The following is a 21,123-nucleotide window of genomic DNA, read 5'->3' on the forward strand; positions in this document are numbered from 1 at the left end:
CACGCTCCACTTTCTCAATGTCAAGCGAACACATATTCAACAGCAACTAACGTCACAACACTTGACACATATCTCACCCACAGACATTCTTTTCAAGCACACATTCTGAGTGGCATTGGTGAGCCTATTGCCATTATGATATAACGTGCCATTGTCGGCTTCCATCACCACATAAAGAAATGACACACAGGTCTGGTCTGTATCACACAAATTAGCTCCTCAGCGTGAGGGAAATATTAATCTATACACCAAACAGCAGGAGCTCACTTTGGGTTTTAAAGTATAAATATTACAATTTATTTGTTTACATTGATTGCAGTAATTTATGTTACTTTAAATGTAATTACTTTAAAAGGTTTTACATGTTCTGATCATTATTATGATTGTTATTCTTTTTTCCTTTTATAGGTATTTAGGGAATATTGGTTCTCTATGTGTTTTGACAATTTATTGCAACAGGCTTTTTTTCATAGAGGACACATTGACATGAAACAGGAGGAAAATCATCACAGGTGTACATCATAAAATGAATGGTGACTGAATTCCATTTGGCTGCTTTGGTTTCAGGGTCCTGTTGTCATGCTGGCTTATTGCCACAACTTAACGGGACACTTAAATAGAACGGAGCCATCGTTAATATTATTGGTAACGTCTGGGCTTTTTCAACTGTGACAAGTCAAAATGTCTGCTGTGAAAAAGACGTATCGTAGGTTGTTTATTTTCATCTAACAAGGATCTAGAACAGAGATGTTCACACAGTTCTAATGAAAATGTATTGATCTATTTGATTACAGTGTGAACTCTGTTCATACCAACGCTTACAGATCTCATTCAGTTTGACATCTTTTCAATATGAAATAAAAAAGTTTGACAACAACGAACTGAATGACGTATTGGAGTGGTATCATGTTGATGTTGATTTTCTATTAGCATACTAGCCTAAATATAAGACAGTGTGAAAAACTGATGTCCATCTGTGTCTCTCCCTTCGTCTTCTCTTGGTGGAGAAAAATAAAGCATTAGTTAGGTGGGAAAATATCTGAATAAACTCCATTAACTGAGCACTGATGACAGTTAATAAACACATAATTAAATTAAGGATACTATTACTCTAATAGGAAATAGAAATCTGACAAAACAATCCCACCGTAATGTCCACTAAGTTGCTTTTTCGGCTGCTTTCAACCAAATGACAGGGTCTTCATCGATGGATGGGCAAGTAGTCCTTAAAGGGATATGGATAAAAATTGAACAGGTACAAAGTACAAGGATTCATCTCCGTGAAAACAGATTGAACTCCATCTGTTGATTAAAGCACAGATTTCGTCCAAAAAATTATATTTGTAAAATAAATGTTGTGGTTTATTGAATGCTTGCAACGCCCCTATGGGACATTTGAGACTTGAACAAGAAAAGATAATCGGAAGGACCTCGATAACAGCGGATTTCCTTATAATTTTGACAAATAAAATCCTTTCTTCCAACTGATGTCATAAAAAATATCGCCGTCATTATGCTTTTTTATTTTCTGAATTCCCGCACCCCGTTTTTGCATCGCACTGGTGAGAAACGACTTTTGAGCTCCAGGATAAAGCTAGTTAGTGGACCTAGAGTTGGGATTGTTTTGTCAATACCAACTGTCATCTTGTTTTTCATGATAATGCCGTTTAATTAAATATGTAATCACCTTATTTGAATGTATTTTCGCAGGTATACTCTATTTTATTTTTATGAAATATGTCCATATGGATGAAATCCAGTATCACTGTTTATGTCATTTTAAACTGTCATATTGATTTTTATTGTGATGTAGTAGAAGAAAAAATATACTAAGAAAGTGTTTTGGAGTGAAATAGCCAGACAGGAATGTCTGTAGGCAAATGTAGCAAAATAGATAACTGACAAGTCCCAGCACTTTTGAGGCACATCACATTTGAGGCAAACATTCTGAAAGAAAATCCACTTTGACAGAAAACATTCCTGCTGATTGATTTGCAACATTGCCCACAATCGTCAAGTAACAATATGGAATCTCTGACAGTTCGTCTAATCATTAACCAACCTTAATTTAAAAGATTTAAGATATAAATCTGCCCACCTTGTCTCATTCAGAGTGCTTCTTATCTTACAAAAAAGTATTTATCAACTACTCCCCTAGTACATTTCCACATGACAGCAGAATCTACAGTTGCTGTCATTTACTGTAAATAGCTTGGAGCACATCAGTTCTACCACACATTGTCCCCCTCCTCTCATGTCGCTGTGCACTTTGTTTGCCTGCATTTCTGCACGGGGAATGTTAGCGAATGGCCTGTGTTTATTCAATGAAGTACCTCCATGGTAACATGTTTTCCCGTTTGGATTTTGATCAAACACGGGCCACCTTCTTTCAGCCAGGGATGTGTTTTGGCTGTGACGGGGGTGCAGTGTTTCTGGCTCTGATCTGTAGCTGTTCCCATGAACACCATCAGATATTCACAGTGCCAGCTCTGATGTCGCAGCTTTCCCTCCTCCTCCTCCAGCTTCATCGGTTTTGACACGGAGAAATAGACTGGTGCTTTTGGGTTACTGACAAATTACGGCGGCACAATCTACAGTGTTTGAATAATTTAAAACCGTACCGCTTGGGGAAATTTGCAAAAAGAAAAAAGAAAACCTACACACCAAACTAACCCCTTCTGTCCTCAGGGTTTGAAGCAGGAGGTGTCATCCGACTTTCCTCTGGGATTGTTTTATATCTACCATGTTTTGGAATCACAGAGGTTGGGTTTATTTTATACAGTGCTTTAATAGAGACCAGAGGGAGAGGAGGAGTTGTAGGAGCTGGTAGGGCTGCAGCAGAGTGGCGCTGTTTCCCATCGAGTCTCCCTCCCCTCTCCTAATGAGCATTCTATTAGCAGCTAGGGGACGGATTTAGGCAGTTAGGCATACGGAGAAGGCTGGCTAACAATGCAAGTGGTTAGCTAAACAGCTGTTCTCTCTCTGCTGCCACCTCCCATCCCCGGCTAATGAAGCCCTCACCGATGAGCAGGAGTCCCGGGACATGCGGTAGAACAGCCACAGACACCCAGACAGGGAATCTGAGTCACTCACAGGCCTCGTAAAAAAGTCTGTGTGGAGGATAGCTTCAACGACAGGACAACCAAGGCTCCAATTAGATAGTGGCTCTAAGGGGAACCCTAAGAATAGCACATTGGGCAGCGAAGACATTTTTATGAGCACTCTGCGCGGCTCTGTGTTTGGAGATTAAACACTCTTTTGCATTGGTTTTTTTACCGAGTGCAAAACAGCAGAGGCCATGATGCCTTTCATAATGGATAATAAACAGATCACTGTGATGATTTTTGTGAAATGTTGCATTGCTACACTTCATTATCCTCTACAGTGGAAGAAGTGTTCGCAGTGGTGGGCATCGATCAAGATTAGTGGCATGCCATATGGGTATGTCAACATCTGAAATACTGCGGAGGATGCATGCTCTCCAAACAGCCTTCACTTAAACAAGGAGTAATGTTTCAGCAGCGATGCCTATTTTTCATTTGATGAACTTGATACAGCATTATGTTTGACTACCAAAAAGCCACATTTGTTTTAGTTAGATGTCGAGTCTGTCAAAGGAGTGATTTTCTGACGGGGGCTCAGGTCACCTTCGAATGATACATGCGTTCACTTTGCAGCTTTTCTTCATGCCACAGTTGAGCAGCCTCTTCAGCTGTCAGGCATGCTGCATGCTTTGAATGAAGAGCTGTTCTGAACGTGGGACCGCATCAGAGCTTCTGATTCTGAAAGTCTACACCTATATTTTTGCAGCAATTAGCAAGGTGTGCTTAGGTGTGAAAATAGGCAGAGTTTCCAGAAGTTAATTTCGTTTTTTTTTGTTCATTCTTCACACAGCTACACGCCCGCCACTGTGTTGAATACTAAACTGCTCATCATGAACAGCTTTGAGGAAGCGCTTTGCTTTTCGTGTTTGCTTTAATCTGCATTTGTTAGCTCATGGATATCTTAAGAGTCGCACTGGGAGTTTTGCTTTACTCCTACATTCCTGTTCGTACCTTTCATCTAACAGATAGCAGCCTCACTGGTTTCTGATCCACTTCATTGCTGCGCTTTGTCAGCAAACACTTCCTCAGCACTTCCTGCAGCTGCTTCACAATAAAAGCCTTCAGGCTGCATAATCAATTTTTTTTAGGTAACACTATTTTTCTGGTTGCTTGATTGCTGTTTGTATGCCTACCTTTGTGTTTCTATTGAAATCATGGGAACACCTTCATGAAATCTGACCAATACAAAAACAGTAGTGTAGATGTATCGTGTGATTACAGCAACTTAAAAATGAATTTTGATGGTATATGTTTTTGTTTGTTGAAAAATGTTGCATTTTTATTATTAAAATGGAGAAGTTATTACAAAGGAATTATTCTGCAAATCAACAGCTGCTTATAAACTCAACCAACTAAACTATGACTGCCTAAAATGACGATCTCTCTCTTGCTTATAATTGGCACCAAATTACATAATTCTTCCCAGAAAACCTCGGAAATGATGGACCCAAAAAATAAAGCGTGATTTCATCTCCCCACATGAAGGTCTAAATATTGTTTCAAAACCCTCCCCATGCTGAAAGAAATACAATTCTGTTAGAGAGATACTGAATTATTTAATTCTTTCTTTCTTTTATTAGAATAAGCTTATAAAATAGCCATCACATACATTTTTACTATTCTGCAGTTACCAAAATTAGACATTTTTACCTCCTACACATGAGGGCTGTAAGGTGCCCTTGAAGGCCTTTTCTGTTAAGCTGTTGTAAGGATAGCCAAGAACTTTAGAGCTACAGTTAAGTTTGTATATAGTTAATGCTACAACAGCTCGGCATTTTGGGACATTTCTTTGCAGGCAGAAGATTTCTATCTGATTAGGAAACACAGTGCACAAATCTCCAAAAGGAATCCTGGAGCTGCTCAGGTTCATTACCTTTCCTGTTTACAACCCAACGCCTTTCTATGTCAGACAGCTTCTCACCCCACCTTCGATCCAGCTAGCTGTGGAAAACATGCGAATGATTTGCTGTCACACGTGATCGGTCGTGCAAGCGAGTTTGTTCACAGCTTGCAGGAACCCTTGCACCTGAGATAATACTTCATTTGTAAAATGCTATTTTCAGACTGTCAAACTGCATATATGTCTTTTCGGTCTGCAGCAGCAGGTAGCCTCTCTGTCCAGGTGTTAACCTAATATGAGCACCGCAACTTGATGTTGAGATTCCTACCCAGGAGAAGGAAACTGTCTTCAAGTTGTGAAATAGCACTTGTGCAATATTTTTCTCTGACAGTTTCAGACGCATTGGCGAGTAACTCCCTTTTACCACTGAAAAAGGATCTATAGTGTATGTTACCTCTCTAAGCTAAAAAAATCTATCACAGCCTTGCGGCCCTGAAAGCTAAAGATTTAGTCTTTTTGTCAGGTTGCACAATGTTGGCCCTTTATAGTAGAGGTTTCTGCTCGTCAGCATGTTTGCTGAAGTTCCTCTCATTGGGGATTTAATTGTGCTCAGACTATGCAAATTTCACAGCTAAGGCTAATGCATTTGCACTGCCCAGAATTGAACGTCTTGGTAGACAGGCTACAGCTTGTGACTGCATGTGCACACGCACACACACACACACACACACACACACACACACACACACACACACACACACACACACACACACACACACACACACACACACACACACACATACACACACACACACAGGTAGCGGACAGTTAAAGTGTGCACTTAACGCAGTGAGAGGGATCCAGATGGCATACATGAATTCCATTCTCTATATCACGTTGTTATAGGCTCTCACCAAGCATATCACACCAGCTTATTCCATACAGCAAAGTAATTGGACTGATGTTTTTCCTATGCGACATTTCTTATCACACATTGGAAAAACAATTTTCTTTCCATATCATTCTGTCTGTAAGCACAGACTGTAGCAAGCAGACTCTGTGTAAACAGAACGATATATTCCTGGATGCCTATAATCATGCAGTAAGTATTTGTTCCTCTCTGTGCAGATGAAGTGGTTGTACCAGAATTGGGTGAGCACAACTTCATACATTTCCTATTTCAAAAATAATTCTGAAGTTTCCAAAAACACCACCCGAAACAGTTTAAAACACCCGGTAATGTTCCCTTTCCCGCTGCAGAAGATGTCTATAAATCACATATTATGCAAACCTGTGAAATTGATGATGAGATGATGTGTGTGGCGTGGCTTCATAGCAGCTCTCTCTCTGTTATTCATGCAGAGGCTTTTCTCTCAGCACGGATAAACAGATGTACGGAAAGTGAACGACTGACCTGGCTCGCCGCAGAGGTGAGCTGTCAGCAACAACAAGAAAACACAGAGTGCTCGTGGTCATCACTAAAGGGCAAAGTTCAGCTAATTATGCTGGAGTTGTTCATCTGGCGGACAAACAGGGAAACAACAGTCTATTTAACAACATATCTAGCTGGCTGTGTTTCCTAGTGCGGAATGCCAAATGAATACACACTTAATCGTGGGTAAAAAAAAAAAGCCCAAACAAATAAAAATGTGCAGTGAAGAAGATGGTGCAAAGGAAAAGATGGATAGACATGATGAAATGTGAAAATGGCGAAAGGGAAACTAGTGAGTGGTGGCAGAAATCGGGCCAATATGTGTGGAACAACAGGGAATAAAGGGAGGGTGAGAAAGAGAGGGAGATGGAGAAGGTGTGAGAGGAGGAGGGAGGTCAGTAGAGATGTGGAGATGGGCGGAGGAGGAGGGGGAGAGATGAGCCCCCAATGTTCAGCTGTCAGTGCTTCCTCTGCAGGTGGGGCAGGAGGAGTGCCAAGTCCCTCTCTCCCACTCACACAGACACCCATGCATCACTCTATAATGGATGCTTTACACTGGTGCCAGAGAGAGAAAGACTGAGGCAGAGAGAGAGGGAGACATGGTGAGAAGACGAAAGAGAGACATGGGGGAGGGTGAGTACTGGAAAAAAAAAAGAAAGAAACTGCTATGAGCAACAGGGAAAAGGAGCTAAGGAAAATGCCAGCGAGGATTAAGGCAGTGGAGTCGAGGTAGCAAGGAAACAGACAGACAGACAGACAGACAGAAACCTCCATCAAGTCATTAGACCAATCAAGAGAGGAAACAGACGAGACCGTCTGGGAGCAATATGATGCAGCTATTGGTTTAATTGATCTAAAGCCTAACAGGATCAAAGCACGCCAGCCAGCCAGGAGCTGCAGCCACCGTCCCCCCTCCAGCATCCTGTCACTGTCCATTAGGAGGTGTATGAATGCGCCCATGACAATGATTTATCAAGAATGATTCATAGATGGCATCTACCTGAACTAATGACTTGCCAGCGTCTTCACTGGGGATTGCAGGTCATCAACAGATGACATATTCTGTAGTCGCCTCGTTCATCAGCTGCGATTAGATTCCAAAAGCAATCTCAGCGATACATCACCAGATGGGTCTCATTGTATTGTCTTGGAGAATATTGCTGAGGCAGCCCATGTGTGCCACGTGTCGCTCAAGCTGCCGAAGCCCATCCGTACGGCCGTGGATCTGGGGCTACAGGTATATGCAATGCTCTGAGATATTACCTCGGTTGATGGAGGCACGGATTTACTAAAGTACTCAATTATCCCCTGCTTCTTTCTCTGACCCGCTGCTCGGCTCTTTAACACCTATAACTCCATGCTTTATAGGCTCAACTACCTGCTGCAAGCAGAGACAGACTGATGGCTGGACTACCTGAATGAACTGCCTCCACCGTTTTCAGGCCATTTGTCAATTCTTCATTCCTCTGCTCTCTTCTGGCAAGGGATAGGTAAAGCTGCCTCACTCTGATGGACAGCCCAACTGGATATTATTTTCTAAAATGTGTTACCTCAAACAGGCTATCTGACCTCAGTGGAGTCATCTTTACCCCAATAACACCCCTCCCACCCCACATTAGTCGGCGGGGCCCCCTTTTCTTTTTTCTTCTGCTCGATGCAACTTTTCTCTTTGCAACCATGAGTAGTGAGGAGAAAAAAACCTATTTGCTGCTTGAATTAGGCCGTTTCCAATTTCTTACGAGCCCAAAAGAGAGTAATGTTTTTTAGTTGGTGAGTAATTCTCCATCTTTAATATAAAGCATTTTTTCTCCTGCTGTACAAAGTCAAAAGACACTGCTGTTTCAAAGAATGACTGGAAAATGCCACATAGGCCACTTGTTAAAAGCAGTTTGCTTTTTCCACACAATGACGGCCACACTATATGGCAGACAACAAAGCCGGATAGTCAGCGTAAATAAATACAAGCATTCTTGCTCCGCAGAGATGGCATCCCCCTGGTTTAATTATCGCTCTTGTCAATCGAGGTGGAATAATACCTGACGCACCTGACAAGGCGCGTCCCCATTCTCTCATCTCGCATAGGCCTTTTTCACACCCTGAGATGCACAGACACCCTTCAGCAAACAGCCAAATCAAACCTCGAGATGGAGGCATTCTGTTGCCCCAAACACCCATGTAACTTTACAGTGTCGAGTTGCTGAATGCCTTTGACATCTCAGAAATAGGGTCTATTCAACTTCGACAATTGTCCCTGGTTTTTCTTAAGCACAAGGCATTTGCACAACAATGGCAGCTGAAACGTGTATGAATAACATCCCAGGGATGTGGTTGTGCAGCTATCTTTCTCGGTGACTCCAATTCACATTGCAGCTCTTGCAAGGTGCCTTTATTTGATGCTGAAACTCTACAGGAGATGAGCGGCTGCCACAGGATGACTGAGCCAACAGAAATTAAGTCGACATCGAATGTGGATGGATCGCACCTCCATATCTCAACGTTAAGAGCTCAGCACAGGGGCACTATGGAGTGGGGGTATGCAGCCCTGTAGGCCATTCCACAAGGAGAAGCTCCCACGGGTCTCGTTTCAGAGAGGAAGCCCACACTTGTTATTTCCAAAGGTCATAGCCAGATATAACATTACGGTTGAAGCAGTGATGTAGAGTAACACTCGCACATTCTTCATCTATATAGCCTGCTGGCCTCCTTCCCCACTCCGTACGATAAGGTAATTTAGGGCAGCATTTTACATTAGCCTTGGATTACCTGGCGATATCTCAAGATACGGCGATGAATGAGTACACAAGTTCTCAAACACACCCGCACAATTCCCCAGCAGCCTCACTACAACCGTTTGTTTGTAGTGTTCCCTCTCAGGACAACTGTTAGCCTACATGTACATGCTAACTGATTGTCAGAGCAGAGGTTAGGTGCTCGTGGCAATGCAGGCTCTGAATCCCACAACGACAGCACGGTATCAGCCAGATTGACAAGAGGGAGATTGATTCGAGTTCCAATAAACATTGTTGTCAGTCTTACTTACCTCCTCTCTAGGTCCACGAGGTAAATACATGCCAGAAACAGCACAGTAGTCATTTGCACTGATTTGTGCGGTGAAATAACAACAGGGCCCAGACAACACCTTAACAAAGAGGTCTGTTCCAGAACCTTCTACGTGATGTCACACACAAAGCCGTTTAACCCCCAAAATATTAAGCGATTCAAATATAATTATCAAAACAGTCATGAATAATGCGCCGCTTCACGTCAGGTGGGGTGTATAAAAAAGTGTGACACGCTGACAGTTATTTTAATCATTGATTCATTTGACAGTTGATCAATTTATAATTTGGTCCAAATATCTCAAAACACCCACACGACTTCCCAAAGCCCAAGTTGACATATTCATATTGCTTGTTCTGTCCGACCAACAGACGGCAACATATTAGAGTTACCATCATGGAGGTTAACCAGCAAATATTCACACGTGTTGCTCTGGAAGCAGTTCATTTTTGATTTATTGATTATCAAAGTAGTTTCTAGATAATTCTCAGCCAACTGACTAATCGACTAATTGTGTCATCTCCAGACATGTCAGCTCTTGACATATATTAGAAAACATTATGTTTGTGTGTGTAGCTTATAACTGATCGCTCACCACTACAAAAAAGTCAGACTAGCGCAAACTCAGTGACAAATGTTGATGTATTGGTGTTAAATATCACAAAGTTAATAATAAAATCAAGATAAATGTTCAGTATATATTTAAATAAGTCTTCATCAAATTAAATGTATCCATTGGATAATCCTTTATCAACTCCGCTTTATTATTTAACAAACTAATCCTCTCATAAGTGCAAGTCTACATTTCTGAAGATCTGAAGCTTTTCTTTGCCAGCCATTTGGCCTTCAGATGATTCACTGAATGCACATAAGAGTACTTGACCATACTTGATCATAAAGGACACGGCTGTTTGTGCCTCCCTGTAATCACAACATCACGCTGAAGTCACTCTAACAGAAGCTAGTTTCTCACCCAATCAGCAGAGGAAAGCTGTACAGTAATACATCAATTCCTGTGACTTCCAAGCCAGATGCTTTCCAAGACTGCATGAATCATACATTTTTCGTCCGAAAATCCAGAGCAAGTAGTTCACTATGGAGAGCAGCCGTTAATAAAGATAATATTTCAGATTTGATTTGAGAAAAACATCCTGCCACGCCATTTTGTTTTTTTCAGTCTCTCTGATCCTCGATTCCTACACATCCCACGTTGCATTCCTCCACTTAATCAGCTTCTTTGCTATCCTTCACTCTAAATGGATTCAAAAACTTCTTACCCTTAGCTGAAAACAGAGTACCTGTCACACTGCCCTCTTAATACTCGTGGTTCAAGCGGTTTCAGCTGTTTGCTAGGTGGTGGTCTTGCATTAAAAAGCCTTGGTACTCATTGCGCTGCTGTAATAAAAGCCAAGCATTTAACATGAACATTTATGGTCCTCAATAACCCAGAAGTCTTAATAAAAATGAAAGCTGACATTGGCATGAAGGATCCTCCACACTAGCTGTCTTTAATGTCCAAGACGTTCCATTAAAAGGAGAGCACTTCCTCAGAAGCGGAGCTTTTATCCTGATTGCTTACAGGAAGAGAAGAAAAAAGAAAAGAAACCGAACGACCTTCAGCAGCTCCACAGCTAGCCCTTCATGAGAGCTCTGTGAGCAGAGGCGTGCACAGCCGGGACGCGAACGCCGAAACATGTGCATAGATAGACAGCAGGCTTTCTGTAGGTTGTCAAGAGAGAAACAGATAAATATATATACAAAATATAGGCTTCACCTCTGAGTCATTGGCTACTTGGTATTCTTTTCAAGTGCAGAGAAACTATCTTCCATTTTATATCATAATGATTATTACGAGATAAGGAAAAAGCCAAATCTGCATGTTCAATTAGTGCCTGCGCGATGCCAGATAGATAATACATGGAACTGGCTAATGTCCTTGCTTGTGAACTTCTTCAGCCGTTTCCTGTTTGAAGCCCGGGAAAAAGAAGATGGGGACAGAGATTTCCATCTGTGATGAACACAACTGTTGAGCTATATTTAATAAGCTGGTCAAAAACACTCTGCTGCCGAGAGGGACTGCGCTTTTAATGACCATTCTGCTTCCAAAGTCTCAGATGTGCGGCTAGATTGCTTGCCACATAGCAGACAAGGCAGCCATCTTATTAATAGCAACACACCACACATGCTGCAGACTAGGGAGCAGAAACCCAGAGAGAGAGAAAGGGAGAGAGAAACACTGGCACATGGAGAGAAAGCGTGTGTCCCTTGCATGCTTTTATTGTGTGTGAAGGCAGGGAGACAGATGGGTGCAGTGAGGAGGAGATTAGATGGAGGAGGCAGGGCACAGACCGGGGTCTAAAATCCAGCCCTCACGAGAGTACGTCCAAGCCATGCCTCCACACAGGCCAGAGGAGGGGGGAGGTGATGGATGTACCCTGTGACTGGAGCCCTCGGCACGCCCACATGGAGACGCCACCAAGGCCAGGCCAGAGGAGCAGGCAATCAAAGAGAAAGGCCAGAGGGCTAGGATGATATAGTAGGATCCAGCTTATTAAATAGGCTTCAGGAGGAGCACGGAGCATCTGAAGTAAGTTGTCACTCTGCCACCAACGGGCATAAAAGGAGTCTCTATTAGATGGAAAGTCTATGTACTGTAGGCAGCGATGACAGACTGTGTACAGTAAGGGTGGGAATACTGTCATTAAATGCACCGACACACCAGGGAGCTCCAGAACAGTGTGTCACCCCGCTGATTTACTTCTTTTTTAGCCGGCGCCTCGTTATCCCGCATCTGAGCAGCAGGTGAAGGGAAATGTTTGTGTGAGACGCATGAGAACCCGATCCATGCTATGTTATCATATCCTACCGTGTGCCACTCCTGAATTCAAACGCGCCGCATTCAATGTGACACCACTGCCTCTATTTCTAGGCGCAGAGTATGAATTTATATTTCCTGACTTAATTTCCATTCAGAGTGCAAAGTAGAAAACTGAATCTAAGCTTCTCTTCACACAAATCCTTTACTAGAAGCCACCTGAAACCAGGTGTGCTCACGCCACAGTGTCTAATTCATTTGATTATAGATTTTTGCATCGAGGATCACCACGAAGCAGATCCAGACACTTTGATTCCTTTCTTGTTTACTGCGTTGTCTTGGCAACAAGAACGTCCAACCAGGTTTCAGCTCAACATTTAAGACTATAGGAGAGGAGGAGGAGGAGGATGAGGAGAGGAGGGGTAGAGTACAGCGGAGGCTGTGAAAGCAGGTGCAAAAAGACTTTTCTTCACTTGGATTTCCTGTCACATCCTGCAGCCCACTCCAGTCCTAAACTTTATATAATTACAACAATCTGTGCTCCGAGAGAGACTGTGTGAAATCCGATTGCCATTGGTAACATTCGCAGCAAGAGTCCCGGCGTGATAGAAGGCTTCCTGTTTCAATTTGCTAGAATCCCTCAAGTTTTAGTGGCTTTTTTTTTTTTTTTTTTTTATCCCATCAGCGGGGCATACATTTCCATTCACGGGAAAAAAACAGACCCGGTAATATCCAATTTACTGGGAGGCGGAGGATATGGTTTCACTGGCAGTATAATAACATGCTACATGGAGCGTAACATTATGGAGTATGAATAAAAAAGGCATTTATGGTAAAAATTCAATCGAAAAGCAGTCATCATTCATCGGAGGAAATCAAGGCAATTAGTAACACTTTAATGCAAATTGGAGAACGCAAAACAGATCACAAATCCCTGGCACTGTATTAGGGCCCGAAGAAGAGCAGCTCAAATGACCTCTTTCAAATGCACGTGGGCCTACTAATCAAAAATCCAAGAACACAGCATCTCCTCTGCCTAGTGACAATAAAATGAAATGTGCGTGTATGTATGCAATGCCTGATTTATATACCTCTCACGCACGCCAGGCATACATACTGCGGTGGATTGCGTGTAGCATGTCATTTTTTTACAATTTCAAATCCTTTGTCAGGCGTCTTTCATTTAAAGTATTCCTTTGGCGTGATACAATAGTTCCATATAAGTTTGGCCCAACACAACTCCATGGCTGTAAATAAATTGATGGAAGAGTTGGATGATGAGGAGGGGCTCCTGGGCCTAGAATTAATAAAGGAGGTCGTTGTTGTAACAGGATGTGAGGTACTTATCAGGAAAACCCATCTCCCGGCTCTGATGTCCGCGGTGCATGTTGCGAAAGTCACATTTTTCAGGAGGTGCGGCTCTCTGCCAGCTCCACAAACCCTCTCTGCACAAGCTTTTCCGCAGAAGTATAAATTAGGCATTAGTGTGTGGTGTTAGGGAGTGTGCCACTTAATAGCTTCCTGACCACAGTACCGCCTTAGACCGATCCTTTATCTCATGCAAGAGTGATTTCTTTAATGCAATTCACTTATATGTGATGTAGAGTAAAAGCCCCGTGTTACATTTCCAATCATGCATGTCCAAAGCAGCATGTTTGTGGCTTGTTAACATGTTCACAAGCAGCCTTCGTGAGTGTAAAGATTTTCCATTTGGAATATTACCACCACATCAACAAAGTAGAACATAAACATTGCTATACACACCAACGCCTCAATATCCTAATAGCCTGTCATGTACATTGTACACAACACCGCTATCAATTAAATGCTAAACAAACAAGCCAGCTTTTTAAACGTACGGACGAATACGTGACTGACGGTAATAATTTCAGGTTCAGGATGATGCTGTGTTGATTTGGCTCTGCAGGCTGCAATTCATGGACGGAGCTCAAAGGACCAGCTCCTGAGCCAAAGCACTCCCTGTAAGAACGTACCAATAAGGAGTAATTCAATGACGCATTAGAGGAGAATGAGTATGACGAATGTTTATCGCATGTCCGGGTTCACTGTGCATGCTGCAGTCAGTATTTAAGACATGAGGGCAGTTAATCATCACGAAGGAGCACTAAGGTAGCCAGCAGATAAACAACATTGTTGACAAAGAGACGGTGTGTTATTTATAATGACACTAAAAAGCTCTCCCTAGTACACCATGTCCCTTTCTTTTATCTTGCTTACAAAGACACATTATAGCTACATGTATATTTCTGACAGAGAGGGATACGAGGAAACCAGCAGAGTACATCAAGACCCATATGTGGTTTGAAATCTGCCGTGCAGTTTCAATTTCCGGATGGTAATGAACATCACAATAATTTAAATGCAAACACCTGCTCCTACAGCATTCGTTATGCTGTGCAGTACAGTAGAATACATTAGTCAATAACTCTCTAGCTGCATCGCCAGTTCCTGAAATCAAGCAGCCTACACACCAGCAGGCATGAGCTCCACAGCTGTATCACCCACCCCCCTCATTCCGGCTCTACTGTACCTTCAGAGTGGTGGGAGAGGGTGAGCAGGCTGACGCAGGAAGCTCCAATGCCAGAACCGAACACAGTGATGCGGTTGGAGTCTCCTCCGAAGAAGCCGATGTTCTCGCTAATCCACCTTAAAGCCTGGATCTGGTCCAGGAGCCCGTAGTTCCCTTTAGCAGCCTGGTCACCAGTACTGAGGAAGCCTGCAACACACACAGACAATAATTGATTAAAAAGTCACCCAGAGACAGCTAGGCTAATTAGAAGAAGAAAAACAAATCACATTTCATACCAATATATGCACTTGACCAAAAATAAAAAAGTAGGTGTTCTGCAACTTGCACGTGCAATAGGCCACAGATAATTATTTTGCATGCGCACCTGCAGCATAAAAGGTTTTCTGCAGGGACTAGCCCCACCCCAAATGTTTTCAGAAGAACAATCAAACCGGGTGACAGCGGCGCTGAAACCAGGACTTATTGGATGACACGGCTGTTGGTCAAACCACATGTCATCTGCACCTTATGGGAAATCAATGGCATGTCTCCCCGGGTGAGCACCCATCATCGGATGTATTGAGCAGTCCTGATGAAAACCTTAGGAATCTATGAAAATTCCACAGATGGAGAGAAAAAGATGATAACAAGATTTACAATCATTTTGATGCTGCAAAAACCCTCCATATGGACTGCAACCTCATTATATATCCCATCAGAGATACCACCTTGCTCTGACATATTTCAATTGTCTCTCACGCTCTGAAGTCCCACACACTTCCAGTCCAAACATTCACAACAGGCACTATCCGCGCACTTTTTCCCTCCGTGTCTGTGTAATTTGCCATATGATGTCTTGAGTTGAACAGTGAGTCTCTCTTGGGTACATCATAGCTCATGTTAACACACCACCCTCTCCCAGCTGCTCTCCAGGGCCTAAGCCCAGCTGAATGATGGGTAATCGAGAGTCGTGGGAGAAGATCAAAGGCAAGCAATTCCTGAAGTCCCCACGGTGGACTCAGTGTCCATCAAACCCCTGAACGTGTATACGAGCTGACAGCTAGGAGACGTGCGTGGAAACCGAGACCTATATGTGGTTTGAAATCTGCCGTGCAGTGGCAGCACTTCACCAGCAATAACTGTGTTGGTATCACACGATTGTTTCTAACATCTATTTCATGGTCGATGCCTCATATAATGATAAGCTCTCTGTGTTCAAGTCCTAAGGGGGCAAAAAGGAATACTTTGGATATCAACAATGCAAAAATAACTAAATAAATCTTTGTTTTTTTTGACTCAGCACCGCCATGCTCACTTTAGATAAACACCGATTCGATTAGCAGCTGCTCTGGTCTCATGTATGTACAAAAAGGATGCATGTCCGCCAGTCCCCTGTTTTGTCTCTTTGTGTGAATCAGAGACTATGCAGGGCACAGCCTCCTGCCCCACCCCTAACAGGACACCCGCCTCTCCCCGAGTGCCTGTTGGCAGCAACCAAGAGGGTGGGCAGGGAAAAGGCCAGGCCTGATCATCGATAGGAGAGAGGCGGTGGCACAGTAAGCAAAGCAGGAGACAAATGGATCAACAGATGGTCTCCTTCAGACGCATCCCTGAGGATGACAGAGCAGCAGGGCACATGCAGAGAGAGAGTGAAAGAGACAGGCAGGGGAACAGAGACGCAGACAGAGGAAGAGGGAGAGAGGAGAAAGGAGGACTCCAATTGAAAAGCTTTTCTTTTTCTCTTGCGGCTCCTCCTTGCGTCATACTCATAACTAAAGGACAACAGCTTTTACAACCCTCTCCCGGGTGCCGTGGAGACGTGACTCTCCCAGAATAACCCTCATTTGCGAATTGGTTCACACTTCACCAAGGGTATGTCAGATGGGTTGAGGAAATGTCAGGAGACCGGCATGAAAAACGGATTTTCTGCAACTGTTATTCTAATTGAAAATATATAGCAAAAACGTTTTCCGTTTGGCATTGTAATACGAGGCATCACTAAGTGACAACACGTACATCATTGGAGCTGGATCCCCAGCTGGCAGAATAAAGCACTGCTCAATGTTCCAGTTTTTTTGTGATTTTTTTGTTTTGTTTTGTTGAGCAGTGTTGGTTCCTCTGCATCTATAAATTAAACTGGTCATTAAAATGTAGAGGTGGAGTCCAATGTCTTAGACAACAAGACATGCTGCAGGCACCATTTTAAAATACATCAAATATGGCTGCTGGTTATGTTTTAATTGGAAAGGTGACAGAAAGTATTTTCTTTGGAAAGCAATTAAGATAGCAAAGTAATTGTTTTCATGCATGGTTATTTCTATTTTTACATTTATAGAAGACCATTGACTTTACGCTTGTGCTCCGGAGGTGTTTGGTCTTTTTAGTTTCCTGCATGACCTTGGGTTATCTAAATTTCCAAACCTCCTCACTCATCAGGGATTGGTTTATAGATTTCCAGATCTAGCAGATGATCCCCGCCTCATCAGCACTGCGTGGGCTTTGGCCACACGTGAACCATGATGTGCAGTGTATCTGCTCACAGCTCCCTCCTACACAGGACCTTGGGATTCTGGGCTGCAGCTCAGTGCTTCTGAACTATTTGGTCAGGCTGACTATGTGCTTGACTTCGCTACTCAACCTGACATTCAATTGAGAGTTTTAATACACACTAGGTGCCGCTTTACAATAAGCATTTAATTATGAACTGTAATCACATTATATCCATCTTTGTTTGCGGCCTGAACTCAAATCGATATGCAAATTCTCTTCTAAATGATCTGACCAATTAACTTTGGCACAAACAGTAAACACAATCACAGTGTCCCAGTCAAGTTAATTCAACCAACATAAAATAATCATTAAATTGTAAATAGTTCTAGTTGTTCTGATACTTTGAAAGTGACGTGCATGCAAATCAATTTGTGCTAATTCAATTTTCTCCGCGACATTATTGTGGCTCTTGCTTGTTCTGTAACGGATGTTTGTTTTTTTTCAATTCGGTCTCAATAAGAGAGAGAGAACGCTGGAGAGAAGAAATCCCACAACTTATCTGTTAGTCAAACCATCTTGAATCATGTTTGTCAAATCCAAAACACATTTGAGAAAACCGTTTGTATAAGTTGCAAACAGTCATGCCAACCGATAACATCTGAAATTGTCTCGACGCTTGAAACAAAGATACTCCAAAATGGAATCCAACCCATCTACCCGTCACCTGGATATGATGTGAAACTTGCAAGAGAGTTCCTTATTCACAGCAAACAAACTGCATGAGTTAATAACAGTGATCCTGTGCTCTTTCGCTGCACTCTGAACTGTAATTTGTCCTGAAGGATTACATGATGTGTTTTTGCATGGAGTCTCAGAGCGGCCCGTCCTTGACAGTGATGCGGTGCACTGTTGCTGTATGAAGACCTGGTATTTTCTTGTTGTGGCAGCACAGAGTCAGAGATTCAGTCCTGATCTCAGTCGGAGTGGCAGCGGCGGCCGTGGTCCGGTCGCAGCCGTGGTCAGGTCGCACCTGTCACCTTGCATCGCCCATTGCCGGACAAAACATTGTGTGTCTGCAGTGCGGCTCTCCCTACGAGGAACTGAGCCCGCCCTTGTCATTCTTAACATGACCAGAGAGTCAGTTAATGCATACAGCATGGCAGCGTCCCCCTCTCTGCCGTGTTTGAGCTTCAGCCAACGTGCAATACACGAGCAGCAGAGACCGGGAGATCACCGCTCGAATCCAACACCTTCCCAATTCCACACATATTCACACACCAGCCAGAATCGTTGCATCACCGTCATATCAACGAAAGTGAGTTTATTTTTCAGGGAAAAGGCAGCGCCGAGCGTGATGCCACATAATGCATTTTGCGGCTTGATCGTATTTTATCAATAAGCGAGCACCACTATCTCAGTCTAAACTGAGCTTCTCCGTTTCCTCCTGAGCCGCGGCAGTGATTTCCTTTAGCCATGCCTCTCAGCATTGATATTGCTCTATTGATTATGATTTAAATGTCTGTTTCCCATACGGTGGGCTATAACTCAGAGTGTTGCGGCGAGAGAGGTGATGATAATGATCGCTCCGACCCCAGACATCTCTCTTAGCCTGGTCTCCCGGATAATGGAATGTGTGTAAAGTAATGGCGGAGGGTGAGAAGGGGGCGAGGAAGGGTGACAGGGAGGGCAAAAGCTTGTTATTGAGCTGAAGAGTTAGCTTACATAGGGACAAATGGAGGGAGCGGATAGGGAGGAGTGGAGGAAAAGAGGAGGAGGAGAAGGAGGACGGGAATAACAGCGGTGACGTAACGGAGGGAAAGTTTTTTGGCTTTCATTCATTCTCGCTGTTACTTTGCTTTCTCCCTCTCATCCTCTCCCTCTTTGGGGGTGCCTGTTAACAAGGCCGTCTGTGTCCAAACTCTCCTTTGGAACCCCCCCCCCCCCCCCTCCTCCTCATCTCCCTCTTGCCCTCTCTCTCTATCGTTTCTCCCCCCTCCTCTTCTCTGGGGAAATAAAGGTCCACACAGTTGCAGCCTTGACAGCCTCCCCTAAGAATCCCCCACGACAAAAGAGCTCCAACTTCCCCCCAGCCAGGCCCGGGCTGAATGGGAGCCTCTGGGGTGTGGATGAGAAGCAGAGGAGGGAAGGGGGCCACCCTCCACACAGCCACATAAAGGGCCTGTGTGTCATGCTCCCGATGAGCAAGGGACATACCCAGCGATCCATCCTCCACACAGGGACTCATTCCAACAAGATTTTTCATCCTCATTTTTTGAGGATGGTTTCAGCATGCCGACGAAACAAAACAAAACAAAAACAAAAAAAAGCTGGGTGAAGGAAGGGAAAGGGGGCAGGAGGGGGGGGGGGGGGGGACGAATGAAGGTGATTGCCACTTGGATCAGTGTACAGCTCCTGTTTACAGCTCGCTGCCCAATAGCATGGCTGGAGCGCAGTCTATATCTGAGGGCAGGAGAGCGAGAGAGATAGAGAAACAGAGAGAGAGAGACAGAGAGAGAAGGGCAGGCAAGCACAAGAAAGGCTCTTTATGGTAGCCTGAACACTGAAGGCCATTTACCCAACACCACATCCTTGTTTCCGGTGGAGGAGAAAATAAAGACTTGGGAAAAAAAACTAAAGAAACCCAACTTTTTGATTGTCATCCCTACTAGTTCTGTATAAAATTAATGTAGCGTAATAGCATTATCAAACAAAAAAATGGTGAAAAAGAATTTATGCATGAGCCCCTGATTCCAGCTGGCCTCACCACGAATCAATAATTAAAGAAAATATCAGACGGCCTTGAAAGGAAACAAAGTCATCCCATGTTTCAGGGGCCTGCCCCTCGACACTGGGCGAGCTCAAACTGAATGAGAACACGCTCACTAAACTGTAGGTCTCAAATAGGACTAAACCGACGACGAACAGAAACCTAAATAGTTCAGCTTGAATATTCGTCCCCTGTGCACACAATGACACGGATAGATGAGGCGTACGAAGCGTGAACCAACACTGCGACTCCATTGTGTGTGCTGAAAAGGTTGTGGGACAGTGTGATGCATGATGCTGGAGATAAAGCTTAATGCATACTGCGCTGCTGTATAAAGACTGAGCCACTCAAATGGAAAATGTGGTTTGTGTGCAACAAACCACTGTAAGGAGAGAAAAGAAAAAAAAGCAAACAAAATGTCAAGAGTAAAAAACCTGCGCCGCACAAACACCAAAGCCCATCTGACACATATCTGAGCCCCTAAAACCCAGATCCCTTACAGACAGACAAGGGCCTGTTAGAGCAGACAGGGATGAGAAACAGATACTGTAAGCAGTGCTGGTGGTGCACGTGGCAGCTGTTGGTCGTCCTGCATGTGACTTTGTGGCTGCTTAATCTGATTGTTTGATGTGTCCCGGTGGTCAGGCGACACTATTCAAGGGCTCTGGTGAGCAGCAGCACTAGCAGCAACTACAAATGAGCAGTTTGCATATGTATGACCCCTGGCACCTGAACGCCACTCAATCAATCACACATCGTCTATAGCTGCTGTCGGCTTTCAGGTTTGTTTTTTTTATCTTCCCTTTGCTTCCCTCCCACCCTCCCTTCACCATCTCTCCCTTTGCTCGAGTCATGTTTCCTGTCGTCCTTCGCTCTCAGTGTCTCTCTCTGTTCTCCGTCTCTGCCTCCATCGTTTTCCTTTCCCACTTATCACCTTCTCTCTTCTTTGTATCTCTCGACATCTTTTCCTTTCAGTGAATAGCACAGACAGTGGATTCTCAAAGACAGAGAAATGCTTTTACATTAAAGGAGAGCTTTGCATCTCACAGCTGGTGCGGAGGCGGGCCTGCATGCTCCTTCCTGCA

At 43.7% G+C, this 21,123-nt stretch overlaps 1 protein-coding gene across 6 annotated transcripts in view; it reads right to left on the bottom strand.

Annotated features, from left to right (window-relative positions):
- Positions 1-21,123, bottom strand: part of nlgn3a (neuroligin 3a) — an 89,868-nt gene that overhangs the window by 23,262 nt on the left and 45,483 nt on the right. For all 6 annotated transcript variants that reach the window (XM_076103844.1, XM_076103843.1, XM_076103841.1 and 3 more), the window contains one exon: positions 14,803-14,988. In XM_076103844.1, the coding sequence (XP_075959959.1) occupies positions 14,803-14,988 (186 nt within the window). The remainder of the gene's footprint in view (positions 1-14,802; positions 14,989-21,123) is intronic.

Source organism: Anarhichas minor, unplaced genomic scaffold (assembly GCF_050575085.1).
Source record: "Anarhichas minor isolate MPS153535 unplaced genomic scaffold, ASM5057508v1 ptg000028l, whole genome shotgun sequence".
Lineage (NCBI taxonomy): Eukaryota > Metazoa > Chordata > Actinopteri > Perciformes > Anarhichadidae > Anarhichas > Anarhichas minor.